The 19,521-nt window shown below is 33.2% G+C and overlaps 2 protein-coding genes across 3 annotated transcripts; both read right to left on the reverse strand.

Annotated features, from left to right (window-relative positions):
- Nucleotides 1-138: 138 nt before the first annotated feature.
- Nucleotides 139-19,277, reverse strand: mip130 (Myb-interacting protein 130). Its single transcript, XM_065507845.1, has 2 exons — nucleotides 19,134-19,277; nucleotides 139-2,385 (listed from the first exon to the last, which is right to left on the reverse strand). Exon 2 carries the CDS (start codon nucleotides 2,370-2,372, stop codon nucleotides 279-281), a length of 2,094 nt encoding a protein of 697 aa, XP_065363917.1. The 5' UTR covers nucleotides 2,373-2,385; nucleotides 19,134-19,277; the 3' UTR covers nucleotides 139-278.
- Nucleotides 3,611-14,019, reverse strand: Rbcn-3B (WD repeat-containing protein Rbcn-3B). Of its 2 annotated transcripts, none has more exons than XM_065510070.1 (2): nucleotides 13,169-14,019; nucleotides 3,611-10,650 (listed from the first exon to the last, which is right to left on the reverse strand). In XM_065510070.1, exon 2 carries the CDS (start codon nucleotides 10,589-10,591, stop codon nucleotides 6,086-6,088), a length of 4,506 nt encoding a protein of 1,501 aa, XP_065366142.1. In that variant the 5' UTR covers nucleotides 10,592-10,650; nucleotides 13,169-14,019; the 3' UTR covers nucleotides 3,611-6,085. The 2 variants fall into 2 exon arrangements, with proteins under 2 accessions (XP_065366142.1, XP_065366141.1); XM_065510069.1 differs by having other exon boundaries at nucleotides 13,258-14,018.
- Nucleotides 19,278-19,521: the final 244 nt, after the last annotated feature.

Genomic DNA, 19,521 nt, shown 5'->3' on the forward strand with positions numbered 1-19,521 from the left:
TATCCACTATGGGTCAAAATCATATTTTTCACCAACTAAATTTTGTTCTTGTTTGATATTGAATTCTGTACATTTTATCTATACGAAAGGTCCTTGAATATAATCCCAAGTTAATCTAACAAATAAAAAGTTACTCCCTTTTTATTTAGCAAATAATAAAATTTTTATTTGAAACGTACTTAATTAAACAAGTAATAATTATTGAATACGAGAAAAGAAAACTACAATTAAACAATATATTAGGGGGTATAAGAAATCAATTAATAAAAACCAGCCGTTTAACGGTCCATAGCGCCAGCTGCTCCACCGCTAAAATGTGACGATGCAATTGCATTAGTTGATCCACTGGTGTTCATCATACTCTGTCCTATGCCACAGCGTATGTGATGCAAATGTATTTGCACGTGTTTTTGAAATGTTTCCACATTGACGCCATTCAAACTGGAACGCACCTCTTCGATGCAGCCCTCTAAAATCTTATTGACTTGAGATGAATTCTCAGTGCTCAGATGCGAGGCCACAATTAATACGGTAGCTAGTTTTTTAATTAAACCTAAAATGTTTTTATTCATAATTATGCCTTGATTATTACGTTTCACTGCATCCTCGGCTGACTCGCGACATTTCTCACGCAAATATGAGGGTGTTAGCATGGCTCGCACCTGGGGATCGGGCGTTAGTTCACCGGCAAAGACTTGTACATCGTTTAGATAGTCCAGTATGTCACGATTCATTTTCTCCATAGAAATTACTATGGAAGCATAACGTCTTTGAAATTCTTCATTCAACTGGGGTGTATTTGTTTCGGCCGTAGAGCTAGTGGCAGCCGTTGCAGCATTTTGACTGTCGTCCGATGAAGCGGAGGAATTTGAATTATTATGGGCAGCTAATAGCTGTTGTGAGGCCTTGAGCTCTGCTTCATGGTTCATGTCATTGAGACGCTGCAGTTTTGCTTTCTTACTGGCCAAAGCTCGTTTCAAACGCACCAATGTTTCCAATAGTTTCGGCGGATAGCCATTAATGTTTTCCTCCCTTAGTACGGGATTCTTGAAGGGACTGTCTATGAATTCCTGGCCCAACAAAGGATCACTCTTATTCAAATTCATATTCAAAGTATTGCGCAAGCGTGCCGCCCTTAAAGGTGACATGATATTTGTACTGGACGAGCTACCACCACCATTATAAACAGCCGATAGACTAGGACGAAAGTCTTTGGTGATGCTCTGCAATGGTAACATTTCATTAAAGTTCTCCGAGACAATTTCATAATCGGGTATTGAATGGGTGCCCAAACCATTGCGATCGAATGTTACTCTGTAGCTAGAGGACACAGAATCGAAAGCATCTACAGTGCCGCTAAATATACCATCTTGTGGTACGCGTAGTCTAGCCGTTACTTTGGTGCCCAAAGGCAGAGGCAATGGTATTTTTTCCGGCAAATCTCGTACAAAATTTAAATCCTTTATGTCACCAGAACGGCAACGCGTTTGCATGTAACGCATCTTTTGGCGTTTTCTTTCCAACTCTCGCCTCTCCTCATCGAAAAAGGCCTGCGAACAACGGCGTGGTTTGCCCATTAACGAACGTACCTTTTGCCATTCAAGTCTGGTCATTTGTCGAGTTCGCAAATGCGGAAATAACTCTGCTATGCACACTTGAAAATCATTGTCACCCTCAAATAAAGGTTTGTCTATAAACGAATAGAACCACTCGAATATCACCCATTTATGGGCCTTGGGCAATTTCAGCAAATTGCGCAAACGTAAACCAATACGTTGACCGATTCTCTTATCGGCCGGTACAATCGAAGCCGAATTCGAATGTGAGCCAGGGGTATTATTGGTACTCTTTATACTCGATTTGGGTGTAGTGTTAGCTGAAACACTGCCAGAGGATTTTGTGGGCGTGGTGTATCTTTGTTGCATAGTCAATTTGCCATCTTCGGAGCGCATGTATCTGGACACAACGCCTTTACGTTTCTTCAGCACTTTGGTAGGTGTCTTAGTGGGTGAAATATTCTTCATAATGCCGCCCGCTTTACGCGGCGAAAGACTCATTCTCAAAGGTTTGTCATCGTTAATAATGTCATCGTCGAAAAAGAAACGATTACGTTTGCGTATTCTAGCCGGCATGCCGCGGGCATTAAGCATTTGTATCGGTTGTTGGGGTTGCGGCTTTGGTGGCGGTGCAGTGCCCACACGTTGTAGTCCCAATGTGGCCAAGCTGAACGATGGTGGTGGTTCTTCGGGTTCATCGTCGGATATGGGTGGTGATGTTTCCTTTTTATTTGCCCTACTAGTTGTAGGTTCTTCCTCGGTTGTCTCCATCTCATCTTCCTCATTGGTTTTGGGATTATCTTCGTCGTCGTACATTTCTCTAAGAAGGCTATGTAGTGAGGGAATGAATGAAATTGTAATATTATAAAATATAGAGTTTAAAATTTTAGATTTTTTTTTTGTAAATTGTGCACTTAAATTCCATCGAGATTAAACTATTATAAAAAGCTTCATACGGGTTTTTTGGTAGAGATTATTGAGTTATTATTGAAGCAACAGTATTGTATGTGTTTTGACCCATACCATAGCGTAGAACTAGAGGTGCAACTGTGAATATTTACTCTCTCTCAAATTGTATGGCTGACAGAACAACCAAATACTTAGGTTTTTTACATAAAACTTGGGATTAATCCTTCAGATCAATTATTTTTGAGGAATACATAAATCAACCGAAATATTTACAAGGACTTTGTGTAATAGTAGGCTACCGTTACCTTTATTCTATACATACAAATATTTGTTAACCATAATTGAGTGTCTTTTAAATCTATAGAAGAAGTTTAAATACATTTTTTGTTATCATTGAAATACCGTTACCGAAATAAGCCAAAATAAATTTACCGCTAAAATACCATAATCGAAATATTCCAAATTAACGTTAGCATTAAACCCTTCCGAATCGTTAGCCAAACTTGATAAATTGTTTAGTTGATATCTTGCAATCTGTTTAATATTGCTACGAAATTGCACTAACAATTTGAATTTAACGGTCTGTAACGACTGCTTGCAACATTCATCATGTTTATAAACATTTCCATCAGTCGAATCTTCTACATGTTATTAACATTGTTTATAAGTATAACAACATTAACATTAAATCTGGTAAAAGCTCTAGAAATAGAACATTCTAGTTTTGACCGTTTGTTAATTCATGAAACTACTAGAAGATTGCAACTACTAGATTCGTTCCCACGACAATTGGATCTCCGTTCCGGAACGACCCGATTCATATTCGGCCAAAGATTGTCAGCTCAGCAACAGCAAACCGAATGTTTTTTCCCCCAGGAAAGAACAATCGGTCACAGTCGAACTGTTACAACAACAACTAGATTGCAGAGAGGTAGTATATTGCAGGCGTTGTTAGACTAAACATCAACTGTTTTTGAAGTTGTAAAGAGTTACCATTTTTAAACTATTGTTCTCCTTTAATTGCAATAAAAAGAATACGTTATATTTAATGGAAATAAACCAACGTTTTTAAAAGGTAAAAACATAACAATACCTTAAATTTAAATTCTTACTGTGTTTCAAACAAAGCCTTTAAATTAAACACATTATATATATTTTGTTTTGTATATTGTTTTTAATTTATAATTAATACTTTTTACTTTATTTTCATTTCAAAATTTTGTTTGTTCTCCTTGTTCTAGGAGAAGCAGAAACATTCAACATAAGCACATGTACAATAGTTTTATTTTTCTCAATTGCAACAATTTCGTTTAATTTTTTTGGTAATTTATTACAATTATGATTTTTAGTTGTTGTTAATTTGTAGTATTATGTACTTAAATTGTGTGTGTGTAGGTGTGTATATGTTTATATATGAATAGTGTTTTTATTTTTTTCATTTTTATTGTTGTAATTATTCATTGTATGTTAGGCTTTTGAAAGCCCCTAATTAAAATATCAATGTTTTTAAATGTGATTGATTATAATAATAATATAGTACATATACATAGATTTTCTTTAAAACGATGTAATTTTTATTTATTTATTTGTCTAATATGAAAAATACAATTAATAATTAGTAGCATAAAGAGGAGGGAGGGAATTAGATGAAAAAAAAAAAACAAACAAATAATATTTTATATTTAAGAGGGGCTCCATTTAATGGAATTATATTTTTTAAGTATAAATTACAAAGAGACAACAATTTTCTAGGGGCGGGTGTGGTGTTCGTAAGAGCCAAATAGTAAGAAATTAAAATAAAATAAAATACATATATAATAACAAAAGTGTTTTTGAAAACCCCAAGTTGTTCTTTTTTTAAAAAAATAGAAGAAGTTAAGTTTTGTGTAAATTGTTTTGTTTATAGTATAAAACACAATACTTTTAATATAGAAGAATTAATTGTAGAATAGTTGCAATTTAGTTTATACACTTACTATTATACAATTTAATAAAAATTAATAGTTTAGTAAATTTAAATCTAAGTTTTTTTTTTAAATTTTTATAATTTTTTTTGTTAAAGAATAATATAATAATAATTAAGAAATAAAACAATTAATTTATAACAAGTTCCTTTTTTTATAAGTTTTATATAACAAATATCATTTTTATAACAGTTTAGGTTTAATTTTTCTAACAATTATAATTCATTTATATATTTTGGGGTTATTCTCATTTGCGTCTAAGGAATACAGTTATTTATTATAGAATATTAGATGATAAGGTTGAAACTGAAAGGTTTAAAAAATATTTAAACCTAAATTAAACATTTTACTTTGGGAGGTTACTTCGTGACATTGAAGCTCTGAAAGCATTTCTTTAATAGATTAAACCACGTTTTCTCACAAAAATAAACTATTTTCAAACGAACCTTTAAAACACCTATAGAGTTATAATCGGCTGTGCCTAATCTTATAAAATTTAAAATTTTTTTTATTTAAATTTCTTTGCGAAAAACTTTTTTTAGTTATATGTATAACGTTTTTATAATTAAAATTTGTTTGATGAAAAAAAAAAATTATTTGAAAAAAAATTCGGGTTGAAAATATTTTTCCCGATTTTGGCCATGTCCGTTTTAGTAAAAAAAATTTTAAATTAATTTTTTTAAATTTGTTTGCGAAAAAACTTTTTTTGTTTAAAAATTAAAATTTGAATTCCCCAAATTTAAATAGCAAACTAAAAGGGACTATAGCGGATATATTGATGTATCAATCATGTATGTAACATATTTTGGAGCTTCGGAAAATTGAATTCAAATATTTTTGTTCTCTTCTGAGTAATAAATTTATAGAAATAACATTCGGCCTCAGCTATTATTTTTGTCTCATTTTTGTAATATTTACAATAAATAACCATTTTCCTTAAACTTCAACTGACTGACCGAAAAAACCCATAAAGTTGTTATTTATTATGTAATAATATGATTTTGTTGTTTAATTAAATAATTTTCTGTATCATTAAATTATTTTACTATAATATTCTTGCTTAGATATCGTTTTATTTTATTATTCTAATGATTGCCAAATATATTTAATATGATCGGCATTTAAAACAAAATATATTAATGATAAAAACAAATAAGAAACATTCAAATTGAATTCGACATGCATGCATTCGTTTCAACTTCTGTTATGTTTGTTTAATAATTTAATAATAAATGGTGTAAAATATTTATTGTATATTGTTGTTTGTTTGTTGTATTCTTAAAAAAATATTACATATTTTGTTGGTGTTTTCAATGCCATAAAAATAAAGAAACAAAATTAAATTACAATATAATAATTTTGGAAATATTTAGTACATACAACAATCATAAGAAGGAGAAAAACAATATGCATATAAGATGAATTGTAATTGTATTTTATTTATTAAATAGTTTATTAATTGATTATAGCTGTAACGTCGTTTCATACACATATTTTTCAAACTACTAAACAACACTCTCTTCTCGCTCTTTCCATCTCTCTACATATAGAGTATATACTTTATAATTTAGTTACTTTTTAAGAAACGTCTTTAATACCTTAGGGTAAACTTACATATGGGTGAGTGATCATTTTTTATTAGTAATAGAAATAGATCTAGACATTAAAACGCGTTTCCGAGCCATCGGCCAACATTAGCGTAACAGTGCGATTATTTATCCATACTAGCTTGGCTAAACGCATGGGATTAAGTCGTGAGACATCGGGTATGGGCGCAGTTGAATAACCTTTGGTGCATCTTGTTTGCGATTGGCCGAGACCAAACATACCGGTGCTGGTTTGCCAGAAGGACAAACGATTTTCGTTGCAAGAATACGACACTAGATATTTGCCATCGGGTGAGAAAGCCAGCGATGTTATGGGATGTGTGTGGGCCGGTATCATTTGGCATTTGTTTTGTCTTAATTCGTATATGGCCAAATGGCCATTGCTGGCACCCACCGCTATACGCCTTGACTGGGGACAATGTGATATTTGATTGAAGCGACATATGGAAGGGCAGACATCTGACAAGCCTTTCATTTTCAATTCAACATTGTCCACACAATGCAATGTGATGTCCATGACTTCGACCAGTAAACTGGCGATTTCTGCCTGCATTTTGTCTATCAGCATCTCTACGCACTGGAGTATTTCACCCTTGGCTTTGAAGAGGACAGACTGTGTGAGGGGCACATTAATGGATTGTGGATTTTGTTGCATACTATTGTAGCGTGCCACCTCTCGAGCCATTGTTGTTATAAACGCTGCTGGTCGAGCTGTCGCTATTAGGCGTAATGCATGACGGGCTGTGCGACAAGCATCGGCTTGGGGTGTCAAAGGAAGTTTGTAGTTCAAATTGGGTACAGATTTGCCCTCACAGGCCAATTCCAATAGACCGAGCAGCACTTTGCTGACATCCAAGTATGGTTCCCAAACGGTGAAACCACGTCCCAATAAATCTATAGCAGCCCGACGAAGTGGGGTAAATTGAGGCAACTTTGGTGAAGGTGGGGCATACAGGAGATGAGCCAAAGCCATTGATGTTAGACGTGCCAAATTGTTAGCTATACCAAAACCTTCTACAACCGAAGATTTACGGCGATCTGCCACACTTCCACCACCACCACCAGCAGTAGCAGCAGTTCGGCTTGGTGAATCTTGATTTATATCTTGACCAAATTCAGCACCTATTACACCCAACAGTATAACGGCCGTAGTTTGTTTACGTTTCAGTTCAGATAAACTGGACGGCTTGCGTATGATTTCCTCTTCCTCCTCTTCATAGTCCTCGCCGCCGTTGTCGACATCGCTGATTGGGCCACTAGATGAACCACTTGATGTATTGTGGCCGTTGGCGCCATTTGTGTTTTGCACATGTTGTTGAGCGATTGGTTCTGTGTGCGTATACATGGGTAGATATTGAGCCCAGCTCTCTACCAACTGTTTGCGTCCGCGCTTTCCCATACGTCTCAGTTCTCCCAGAAGAATTTGTTGGGCTGCTTCGCGTATTTCTATGCAATGATGTTGCCAGCGTTTTGCCATCATTTCCACCTGAGGTCGTTTGAATTTCTTTGGTTCTAAGGCTTCAATTTTATCGGGCAATAGGAAACAATGGTGGGTTGACAAAAGACTCCAGCCTTGTTTTATTTGCGATATATGATGAGCCAATAGCTCTTCACGTTCTTCTTCGGTTGTAAGAGTAGAATCACTACGTTGGGCCAGACGCATTAGTTTTTTGCTTCTCTCGCTATCAGGCAAAAATGAGGCCGAATTCATAGACAATAAAGTGTTGGACATGGCCACCAAAGCCAATATATGATTGGATGTTAGGGTGGTACTCAATTCCCAGTGCAAGCGTGAAGTGAACACAGCTGTTAGTTCTTCTTGTCTCAGTAATTCGGCTGGAATGTCACGTTTCTTTGAGCTGCTGGGAGCCACCACTTTCATGCCCTCGGGTATTTCAAAGTTATTCTGCCAAGTGGGCAACAATAGAGACATGTAGCCCCCTTTGGATAGTATGCCAAATGATACGGGGACCATGGGCCTTAAAAGACCCAATTGTGATTCGCACACCTTATCCAGGTGAGGATCCAAGCCCCAGGAATGTAGCAAAGACAATAGTAACTGAGCCACCTCCATGACCTTGGTAACTTCCATTTTAGAGGCAATTTTGCTTTTCAAATCTGTATTTTCGCTATCATGCTCTTGTGGTTCGACGACCACTTTCTGTAAACTTTCTTGCACCTTGGCTTGTACCTTTTTCTCCACAATTTCGGTTTTTTCTTTGAATTTTTGCACAAAACCATGTTTATCTTTGTCCTTTAGTATCTTTTCCATGTCACCGGCCTTGTTTTTCACTTTGCCAAAGAAATCGCTGATCTTCTTGGACGCCTCTAAATGTAGGGTTTTATCTTTTTGGTTGTTAAGGACCACGCCCAAAGCTTCCAACTCACTAGGAGTCATTTGTGCATACTCTTCGCTGTGCAGCTCAAATATCAAACCCTCAATATCGAAGAAAAGTATATGACTTTCGGCATCTTTAGGGTTGGTGCGTAAACCTTGTATTATCAAGGGATTACTGCGATGTTTCATTAGAAAATCAAAGTTGCCTTGATTGTGACCATGTAGTTGTTGCCATTGGGTGATGCCGCGTTGAGTGGCATGGCGTATGGCATTCATATTGCGTGACTTGAGACCACGGAAGAAGTGGACCGCTGGATTGGCCATGCCCATTTCGGCATTTGTGGAGGGGGCACTGCACGATGTATCGTCGGCCACTTGTTCATCGCACACCATTAATACTTCCTCGGCCAGCATGCCGTGTAAGACACGATCCAAGTGGCCAGTTTCCATTTGCCACACATACACCGAACCATCCGAACAACCCACTATAAGGAAGTCATCCAAAGGACGCCATTTAATGGTTACCACCGGAAACAAGTGACGGCTGGCCAACGTCACACATTTACGTTCTTGCAAACTGAGTAACGTCACCGAATGATCCGAGGCTACCGAACAAATGCACTTTAGAATACGTGAACTGCAGGTTTCCGGTGGCACCAAGAGTTGTGTGATTTCTCCGGCATGCACACAGAAACGATGCAGCAAACTGCCACTGTATAAATCCCATAGACAGACAGCAAAATCTACACCTCCAGACAGCAAATATGATTTCTCATAACGTGGATGCACCAAAGAAGGACACAACAGACAATTAACACGGCCTCTGTGACCATAAAGGATCTGGTGTGAAGGCCAATCGCTAAAGTTTTGCTTAATACCTACAAGCAGCTGCATCATGACAGTTTGTGTGGCGGGCACTATGACTATCGAGCCATCCTCGCGACCAATAACCAAACGACTTTGTTGGGGTAAATAAATGCTGGAAGTTAATTTTACTGGGTGATCGGTGATACGGGCCAATTGGTCCAATATGCCCACGGGTGGTGGATCCATCATGGACCAGGCCTCCACCAGTGATGTACAAACGGAGGGTTTGAGAACTCGCGGAGGCATTTGTTTTGCTTGCAATATGCTTATATTATCCAAAGGAACATCAGGAACAGTCCACACCGAAATAAAACCCTCCGAGTCGCCTCTCAAGAGGTAATAGGTGGCTGGTTTGCCCTCAACATCGGTGCGTAAAAGTTTCATAGCCGGAGGGCAGGACAAAACTTTGTCACCAGGATGCTGTAGCACATAATACAGATAAGGAGAGTCGCGCACTACACTCTTCGAATGGAATTCTTTATTGTCGGGTATACAGTTGGCCGGTAATTTGTACAGATAACCCTTGCCCTCATCCGTCCAAAGCATTACACGATCGGAACTTATAAAATCGCCACCCTGCCAACGCTCTCGTGTTGGAGCTATTACCGAACACAGCACTGTAAAGTCGCCGGCATCATAAATCTGCCAATATTTGGTGCACACAATTAAAACGGTTCGCTGATTTTGGGCGCAACAATTCATGGTTATCGCATTCAGACAGCGTATCTCCTTGGACTCATTCTCGTAGATGGGTTCGGCATGTTTGTTCTCATTGCCGGTCAATGTCCACACTTTCACTGTGCCAGTAGTGGTTATGGCCAATACAACATCATCTTTGCGACGCATGGGACGCAACACATGTAAGGCTGATATCCAATCAGGTTTTACTTTCGAACTCAACATGTATATGACCTCCAGACTGAAGGGATCCATTACCATGATTTCCGGATAGTAACCAATACAAAATAGTCTGACATCAGTACTATTTGCTGTGTGATAACTTTGGATTTGTGTGTGAACTTGTGGCAATTTTACCGATTCTGCACATTTGCCATCTGTCAAGTCCCACGTGCACATTTCACCATTTTCCGAAGAGCTAACCAGAAAATTATTGTCGGCCAGTATGGAGGCTTTCACCAAACATAGGACTGGTGCTGTATGCCCCACCAATAGACAGCGCGGTGACATTTTCAATGTAGTGGGTTCGACATGCCACAGGCAAATTTGACCATCATAGCAACCTGTTGCTAAAGTTGTTTGATCATCGGACAGAAAAACACTGGACACACAGTGTGTGGGAGCTGTGGGCCCCCACAACACCACCGGCACCACAAGATTGGTGCTCACCATTGCACTTAACACTCAGCACTACAAACAGCAACTGTAACTATTTGATAAAGGCCCCTAAACTGTTGATATCAGTGTGTTTGTTATACATTTTATTTGAATGTTGTTTGTTGATAATCCATCAATGTGTGTTTTCAGAAGCAATTGATTAAGGGAAGAAACCAGGGAGAGAAAAGAAAGAAAAACGATAAACTATGTCACTAACACACAAAATTCGCTCTTTAAAGTAGAGAAAATTTATGTTTATTTTTTTTTTATTCTTGTATTACGCCGTTTTCTATGGTATTTAATTATTTATTAAAAATTTAAGATAATAAGTTACGATTATGTGTTTTATACTTTATTAACTCAATACAAAAGCTAAAATTGTTGGTTTTGTGGTGTGTGTTTTTTTTTGGAAACATATTGAAGAAAAAGTTTACAGCACATTTGATTTTAATCAGTTTACACAATTGTTTTGATAAAAATAATTATTTGGTTTCGATTAAACTACATACAAAAATTAATGTACATAGCGTACTCTAGAAGAGTGTTTTTTTATTTACAAATATTAATATAGAAAGTTTTATTTATAATTCCAATTTGCAAAAGATCAAGTGACTTCTTTTGTATTTATTGTGTTTATAGTGCATTATAGAATACATCATATTTTATGGATTGTGGTTAATTGTTTAAGAAATTAAGGAGCAGCAGCTTTTTATAGCCTGCACTTTCACTATGTAAGTTTGTAATTTCCATAATAATAAGACTTTGTAAAGTATACTTGTAGGTATATTTTGTCTTCATTAGATTGTTGAGTCGATTTAGGGCGGGTTTTTTATTTGAAGACCAAATGCCAATCAATAATCAGATTAGTTAATCTAAAAATAAATCTAATCTAACGTTAATCCACTTTGATGTTTTTGGATTCTAGTTTAAACTTTGCTGTATTGCCATACACAAAGTCAGAAAATGTCACATTTTGTTAACAAAATAGTGAATAATTTAAGAATAATAGGGAGAAAATTGTAGCTGGCTGTGTGTGTCGAGAAAATGTGTAAATTGGAAAAATTGCGGATAATGAAATTAAAACAAAAAATCTATTAAAATTTCAAGCCTCTTAAATATTCCTTAGCGCTGGAATGATACATTTTTTATATTTTTTCATCAGCTGTTTGTACTTTCGGATTTATTGCAGAGTTTAACCTGACAGTAGGTAACTTGAGAACATTATAACAAGTACATATATTGAGAAAATTCTAAATGGAAATGCGAATTTCTGCTTTAAATTGGGTTGAAATTGAAAAATTCCAAATAAAATTTGGAATAAAGAAAATTCCAATTGAAATTTAGAAAAATATCAAATTAAACTGAGAATTTCAAAGTGAAATTGAAAATTTTTCAAATAAAATTGAGAATTACTATTTAAAATTTAGATAATTCCAATTGGAATTGAGAAAAATTCAAATTACATGCAAACTGAAAGAGAATCATAGAGAAATACATATTCTTTTCCAAATTAAATTGGTTGAAATTGAGAAGCCAATTTTATTTTGAATATTTTTATTGTTTGAGTTTTTTTCTAGTTACCACTCTTTGTGTATTACTCTACGTTTTTAATTTCATGTCTGATTCAGAAACACGACGAAAAACTGTTTTTAAATTTTTGTATGAAAACCACTCAAAAATTATTTCAGACCAGTTACCATCTGTAATACCATTTGGAAACTGTAAACGCAAGTTGTCAGTTCCCATTGCAATTTTTGTTTATCCATATTTTCTTTCAATGTCAAATATTTCCATTGTAAATTACGTTTAAACTATACCATTCGTACGTTTCTACGGGAAAATTTTGGCATATCATTGGTATTACTTACTTGAATGACAATGTAATTTGACTTTAATTAACAGTTAATTGATTTATTTTAGCGAGATGACAATTCAGAAATAGTGAATATTTTATCCAAATAAAATTTGGACATAGGTTTATAGTATATTTTCACGTATACATTACTAATCATTAAAAGATTTGTCATCTTAAGGACACTTGTATTCTTATATAACTTATTTCATCGAATGGTAGTTATGAAGAAACTAAAATTCACAGAAAACATTTTATACCATTTGACAGTAAAATATCTAAACCCAATTACATTTATGTAAACAAATAATAATTCCAACTCTATATTTTTGCTCTCAGCTGTAAGTTAACGAATCAAGTGGTTTGTTTCCATCAGAGAATGCATGAAAACAAAAAAACCACCCAGCTCAATTAAAATACAATTTCTATAAATTAATTATTTACCACATCTAATAATAAATAAAATGAAAAATAGCAGTAGTTGGAAAGAAAAAAGAGGAAGATGTATAAAGAAGAAAGAAAAAAAAACAACACACACATCATTGAGAGCAATTAGAGCCAGTGACAGTTTCAGTTTCCAAAAAACAAACACACGAGATGACAAACAAACAAATAAAGAATGATTAAATAAAATAGAAAAAATAAATAAAATAAATAATACCTGTGGCGTAATACAGAATAAGAAAAATTTAATAAACAAATAAAGCGAAAAAATATTGTACTTTTTTTCTTAAACTAACATTGTATGTTTTTTAATTATGTGACAGACAGCACAATACAATACAACCGCAGCAGCAGCAGTAATAGTAGAGAACTGAACTGAACTTACTCTTGCACCACCACCTCCTCCTTTTCCTGGTTTTTTAATTGCTGTTGTAGTAGCTAGCACACTGGCCAAGCACAAATTTTGTATTGTTTTTATTTGTATTTTTTCTCGTTTTCAAATACAGAACTGATCAATAATTGTTGTTTGCTTAGAATTTTATTATTCTGTTTTCTGCACTTCTTTTTCTTTTTTTGGGGACGTCAATCGACCAGCGAAATGAATAATTAGAACTTCAGTCTTTTAGTCTCCAACAAGGGTTTGTTTTCTTGTGTTTTTGCAGGCCACAAAAAACATAAAAAAAACACAAAGAAAAACAAACGACAGCAACAATATCAATAAAATTTGTACAATAAATGACAAATGTTTTTTTTTAAACACCAGGGAGACGACGTTGTACAGCAGCGGTAGACAGCAAGCAGCAGTTATGGAACTTCAATGTCGTGCACTTCACTTCATTCACCACCACCACACACAATGAACAAAATATTGTGAAAAAATTTCAAGTTAAGACGTAGACGTCGTTTATTACAAATTATTTTAATTTTTCCCGTTTTTAATTTGTTATTCTTTTTTTGCTCTTCACATTTCCAATATTGTTGTGAATCTTTGAGTTCGATAACTTGTGTTTTCTTATGAAATATTTGTATTTTTTGCAATATTTTTACACTTTTTTTGTAACTTTTCAACAAGAAGAAAAACGAAAATATCGACCGAGTTATAAAAAATATTATATCGATTGTCTCGCGTCTGTCAAATTGAGAACGTAAAAGAAATGAAAATTACGTTATTAAATGTCACGTAATGTTATACAAACACAAGAAAATGTTGGTAATGGTGATGCCAGATGGCAAGGGGGATTATTTTAAATTAGGAAGTTTTTATGTTTTGTTTGGGCAGGGGATGTCAAAAAATTGTTAAAAGTACATGTTTTTTTTTTATAATTGAAGTTTATTTTAACTAAACAATTAAACGTTCAAATGAAATAGGTTACGTTATGACAAGAAAAGTGTATTTCATATATTTTGGGACATTTTTTGCTTAAAACGCAATAACAAAATTTTTAAACCATTACAACATTACGACAATATGACACGTTAGGAGAACTTGTGAATCCACTAATTGTATAAATATAAATAAAATACATTTCTCTCGCATTTGACAATATTCAAGCAGAAAAACTTTTCGGATTTGTAAAAATAATTGTTTTTAACGCATATTTTCAGTTTTTTAGTTTTTGTATACGGTTTGTAATTTCTACAATTTTCGTTTGCGACCCCATATATTCTTGACAGTTAGAGATATCGGAGTCGATCTGTATGTTGAAATCAATTTTCCGAAGAATCCAAGTAACTTACATATATTTTTGATACGTCAATGTATCTGCTATAGTCCCGTTTAGATTGCTTTTTAAATTCGGCACACAAATGGCTGACTACCTTGATTTTTGACCAATTTTTTTTATCTATATATGGATTATCATGACATTAACATGAATTAACATGATATAACAATAGACGTAGCAACGACATATACACATCTGCTCAAAATAATAGATACACCAAAATTTATTTTTTAAAAACGAAAAAAAATAATGGTATATTGTAAAATTATAAAAAAAATTCAGTCGATTTTTATTTATAGTTAAAAGGAGAGTAAAAAACAAAAACAAAATATTTCATAATTAATAATAAATATTATAAAGTAAATTAAATTCGAAAAATTTGGTGCTCATAATAATAGATACATTTTTAAAAATTCTTATTAAACAAAAGCTAATAAATTTTATCTTAAAAAAATTAGTTTATTATTAAAGTAAAGCTAGTATCCAGTATATCCACCTTTGTTTTGTAAAACTTTCTCCACTCTTCTGGGCATACTGGATATCAAGTTCTGACACTTCTCCAATGGAATCTCGTACCATATTTTTTGCGTTTTCTCCCATAAATCGTCTTTATTTTTTGAAAACTTCCTTCGAAAGCCTTATCTTTAATTCACTCCACAAGTTTTCTATTGGGTTTAAATCAGGGGATTGGCTGGGCCAGCTTAAAACAGGTACGTTATTCTCCAAGAACCAGTTTTTAACTAATCTTGAACTATGTTTTGGGTCGTTGTCCTGCTGGAATGTCCATATTAATGGCATATTTTCCGATGCATATGGAAGCATTACGTTTTCCAATATGTCTCTATACCCACTAGCATTCATGGTATCTTCTATTCGGAATATCGGACCAACACCATTCCATGAAAAGCAACCCCAAACCATTATGTTTCCCCCGCCATGTTTTACCGTCTTTTTTGTAAATTTAACGTGGAATTCTATTCCTTTTGGTCGGCGTACATTTCTTTGGCAGTCGTTTCCAAACAAATTTATTTTTGTTTCGTCGCTCCATAAAATATTTCTCCATTTTTTTTCGCCTTCACACCCGGACCATTGTAAGTGCTCTTTAGCAAATTCTAATCTTGTCTTGATATTTGTTTGGCGCATTAGTGGCACTTTTCTGGCAATTCTTCCCGGCAATTTAGCTTGTAAAAGACGACGACGAACTGTTTGTGGACTGATTTCGTTACATAGCTCCGCAGAAATAGCTTTCGATGATATGAAAGGGTCTTTTTTAACCATAAGGACGATCCGCCTATCTGTTTCTGGACTGGTTTTCTTTGGTCTACCGCGAGTTTCTCTTTTTTGTTTTTTAGATAAAGCATTTTGGACAAAATGTAAAGATCTTCCTATGCTCTTTGCTATTTCCCGTAATGATTTTCCTTGATTTCTCATCGTTTGAACAATTTTTTTCTCATCTTCGGTACAATGATGATTTCGTCCCATTTTCTTCAAAAGAGTCCTATTTTTTATAAAATTGTTGCTAAAATTTAAATTATACTTACTGTTTCACGTAAATAGGAACAAAAAATTGCACAAAAAAAAAATTGTATATAAACAAATTACAAATTACTGATGTGTATCTATTTTTATGAGCAAATAATTTTTTGTAATTCAAATAAATTCGTTTTTAAAAATCAACATGAAAGCAAATAGTTGCCAGATTTTTTACTGACATGACATTGCCAGATAGAAATTTTAATAATATGATGTATTCTTAACGCTTGCGAGGAAATTTTCAATGTTACCGCCATTTAAATTTTTTCCAATTAGGTGTATCTATTATTTTGAGCAGATGTGTATAATGCCATTGAAATTTGATTCGATAATGGGTAAAATATTTTTTAACCCAAATTTTTTTTTCACCAAAAATTCTTTTTATTCATTAAATTTATTCTCACATTTAAAAAACGGGTGTTACAAAAATCTAACTTTATTATTTATCTTTATTATAGAACAGAAAATATGTTTTTTTTTGCAATATTGGTATCCGATTCGAAACGGTTAAAAGGTAAAGGTTACGCTAATTAGAATTGCAGTATTTTTTAATAGCGTATTCAATAAATTATGGGAAACAGAAATTTATATTTTTATAATTTTATTCGGTAACGATATTTTAGACTGAGAAAAATACACATACTCAAAATTGTCACTCATACGCGTGTGGTTTTTGTTTGCATATAGTTATTCCTTATGAGTTAGGTCTTTGACAGGAAAGTTTCCGAGTTATGTGTATTTATCTATGATTTTAGAACTTTCCTTTATTTCGGTAACGGCAATTGCAGTTATTTTGGTAGATCGTGTAAAAGAGTAGATTTTATTAAAATCCGATTCGATTGAGACCTGTTTTTCAGGCCGAAACAAAACAGAACCAAATATACGCCCATAAAATCAAAATTCGAAAAAAAAAACCGAAAACCTATTACCAAACTAATTAAATGATTTAAATTGTATCTTATCTTAATAAATAATTATTAGCTTTCTTCTACGTTTCACATTATCAATGTTTGTGGCATTAGGTTTAAGATATGCTATTCTAGACTTGCCTCTTTTTTCAATTTTCGGTATTCAGTCGAATTTTCTAAATATGGAATACTGACAGATATCCGAACTTTGTCCTAATCCGGAACCGAGTATTCCATCGAATGCAAGGTTATTTTTTGCCTAAAAAAGTATATTGCAGTTAAAATTTAAAAAAAAAATTATTCGGATTGGGTTCCTATTCATAAAAAATCGCAAACACTTTATTGGTTTGTTGATTAATTTTAACCATATATAAATTTAAATATATCGGAAACTCTCCTGTCAAAGACCTAACTCAGTTTTCAAAGACCTAACTGAGTTTTCAAAAACCTAAGTGGTGAGAATATAATAGTAAAAACAACTATGTGAATTTTTTTTCTATTTTCAGCTCTATGTGTATTTCTCTAATACATTATCAGCACTTAGGTTTCTGACAACTGAGTTAGGTCTCTGATAGTTTCCGATATCTGTGTATTTATCTATCGTTTTAACTTTTAAAATTAGATTTAGACATTTTCAAAACAAAATGTAAACAAATTTTCATTTGATAAAAATGTTGCTGAAAATAACTACCATTTACGCCATTACCATTAGTTTTAAAAATACAAATTTTTACCACGTAGTCATAGGACCTTATAATTGTCTGCACCTTTTTATTAAACTATATTTGAAAGTGTAATAGATACTACAGTATTAAAAATAACGGATCACTAAATAATAAAAACATTTCTAAATTATCTGTAAAACCCGAACACAATTTCAATTTCTTTGCTTGAGTGTTCACACACATGTAAAATAGGTATACAGTAAAACCTTGATTATCCGGACGGCGTTAATCCGGATTATCCGGTAATCCGGACATCAGTTTTCATTACATTGTGTACTCTATAATACGGATTGATTGATTTTTTATAATTTTATAATCCGGATTTCATACAAACTTTGGAAAAAAGTTTGAACAATTCTCGACTAATTGACTATTTTACCAAGCAAAATAAATAGCTTTAATATTTTTATTGTTATTTTATTGACTTGTAGGATTAAAATATGTTAATACTTTTTTATAAAATGTACATACATACATACTATAAATGTTCCTTTTAAATGTAATCATTTATTTAAATGATACATAAATATATCATTAGATGTGTTTTAAAAGCATTTTTAATACAAGAACAATGTTTAAAAATTTTATTCGGTAGTCCGGATAATTTGATATTCCGGATTAGGGTCTGCAATCAATTATCCGGATTATCAAGGTTATTCTGTATTTCGACAACTAAAAGGTAATCAATCTAATTGTACATATCTTCAACCCACATGTAACTTTGCATAGGAGCATGAAATATGTACAATTTATGGTTACCAATAATGGACAAACATTTATTTTATAAAAATATTAAATAATATTAAATAAAAATCGTGTTTTATTTACATATTGCGTTTCAAAATATTTAAAAATGCTTTTCATCTTAATTGTCTCTAAAATATAACAACCCTGATGGTGATACACATCAAATGTCAAAAAAAAAACGTAACGAGATTAGGAAAATTTGCGTTAAAAATATATAAATTTATAAAAATAATTACATTGTATTCAAATATAGCCTGCAGAATTGCAATAAGTAAAATACATTTTAAGAAGCTAACTATTTGCATTTACGATTCAACAACAAATATTTAACACATTCTTCTTTCCATTTAGTACATGATGGCCCAACGACCAACCACATTGGAATTGTGGAGTAGTTGAATTATTTAAAAACTTAAACATTTTCAAAAATGATAACTATTATGCCCTAATTACCATATAAATACTTAAAAACTTTAGCAATGCCTTTAAAAACAAATACTTTGTTTACTCACTTCCCTATTCATGAATCTTGGGTTGGCCCCGTACACCCAGAGAAGCTTCCTTGTTCATTCGATGGTTTTACATGCACAATTTTATATAAATGTAATGTTTCCGTAAACTTACCTTTTAATGTTCCGTTCTCAGTTTGTTTATACACTTTAACTTTCGAAAATGTACAATAATTAAATTTATCAACGTTTTAATGAAATTTTTGTAAGAATTTTTAAACAAAAAGCGACTTTTTTATTTTTACAATGTGGGTATGTTCAATGTAGGTTGATTTTTGAAAACATGACAATTTATACACAGAGTTGCTCAGAAAAGTAGTAGAGTAATCACAGTGATGAGCGGATGACTCGAATTAAGTGTAAAGAAGATGATTGAAATCATGAAAAGTATTATGATAAATTATTATTAGACACGACTTCACAAAAATGCGACTTGGAAATTTTATCTTTAATAGTGGATGTTATATTGCTATTGGTGAAACTTTTCTAGGATTTAAATAATT

The sequence above is a fragment of the Calliphora vicina genome, chromosome 4 (assembly GCF_958450345.1).
Source record: "Calliphora vicina chromosome 4, idCalVici1.1, whole genome shotgun sequence".
In the NCBI taxonomy this organism is placed as follows: domain Eukaryota; kingdom Metazoa; phylum Arthropoda; class Insecta; order Diptera; family Calliphoridae; genus Calliphora; species Calliphora vicina.

What these genes read in the sequence shown, in the direction of transcription:
- Rbcn-3B (XM_065510070.1), bottom strand. Translation starts at nt 10,591, where the DNA reads ATGGTGAGCACCAATCTTGTGGTGCCGGTGGTGTTGTGGGGGCCCACA.
- mip130 (XM_065507845.1), bottom strand. Translation starts at nt 2,372, where the DNA reads ATGTACGACGACGAAGATAATCCCAAAACCAATGAGGAAGATGAGATG.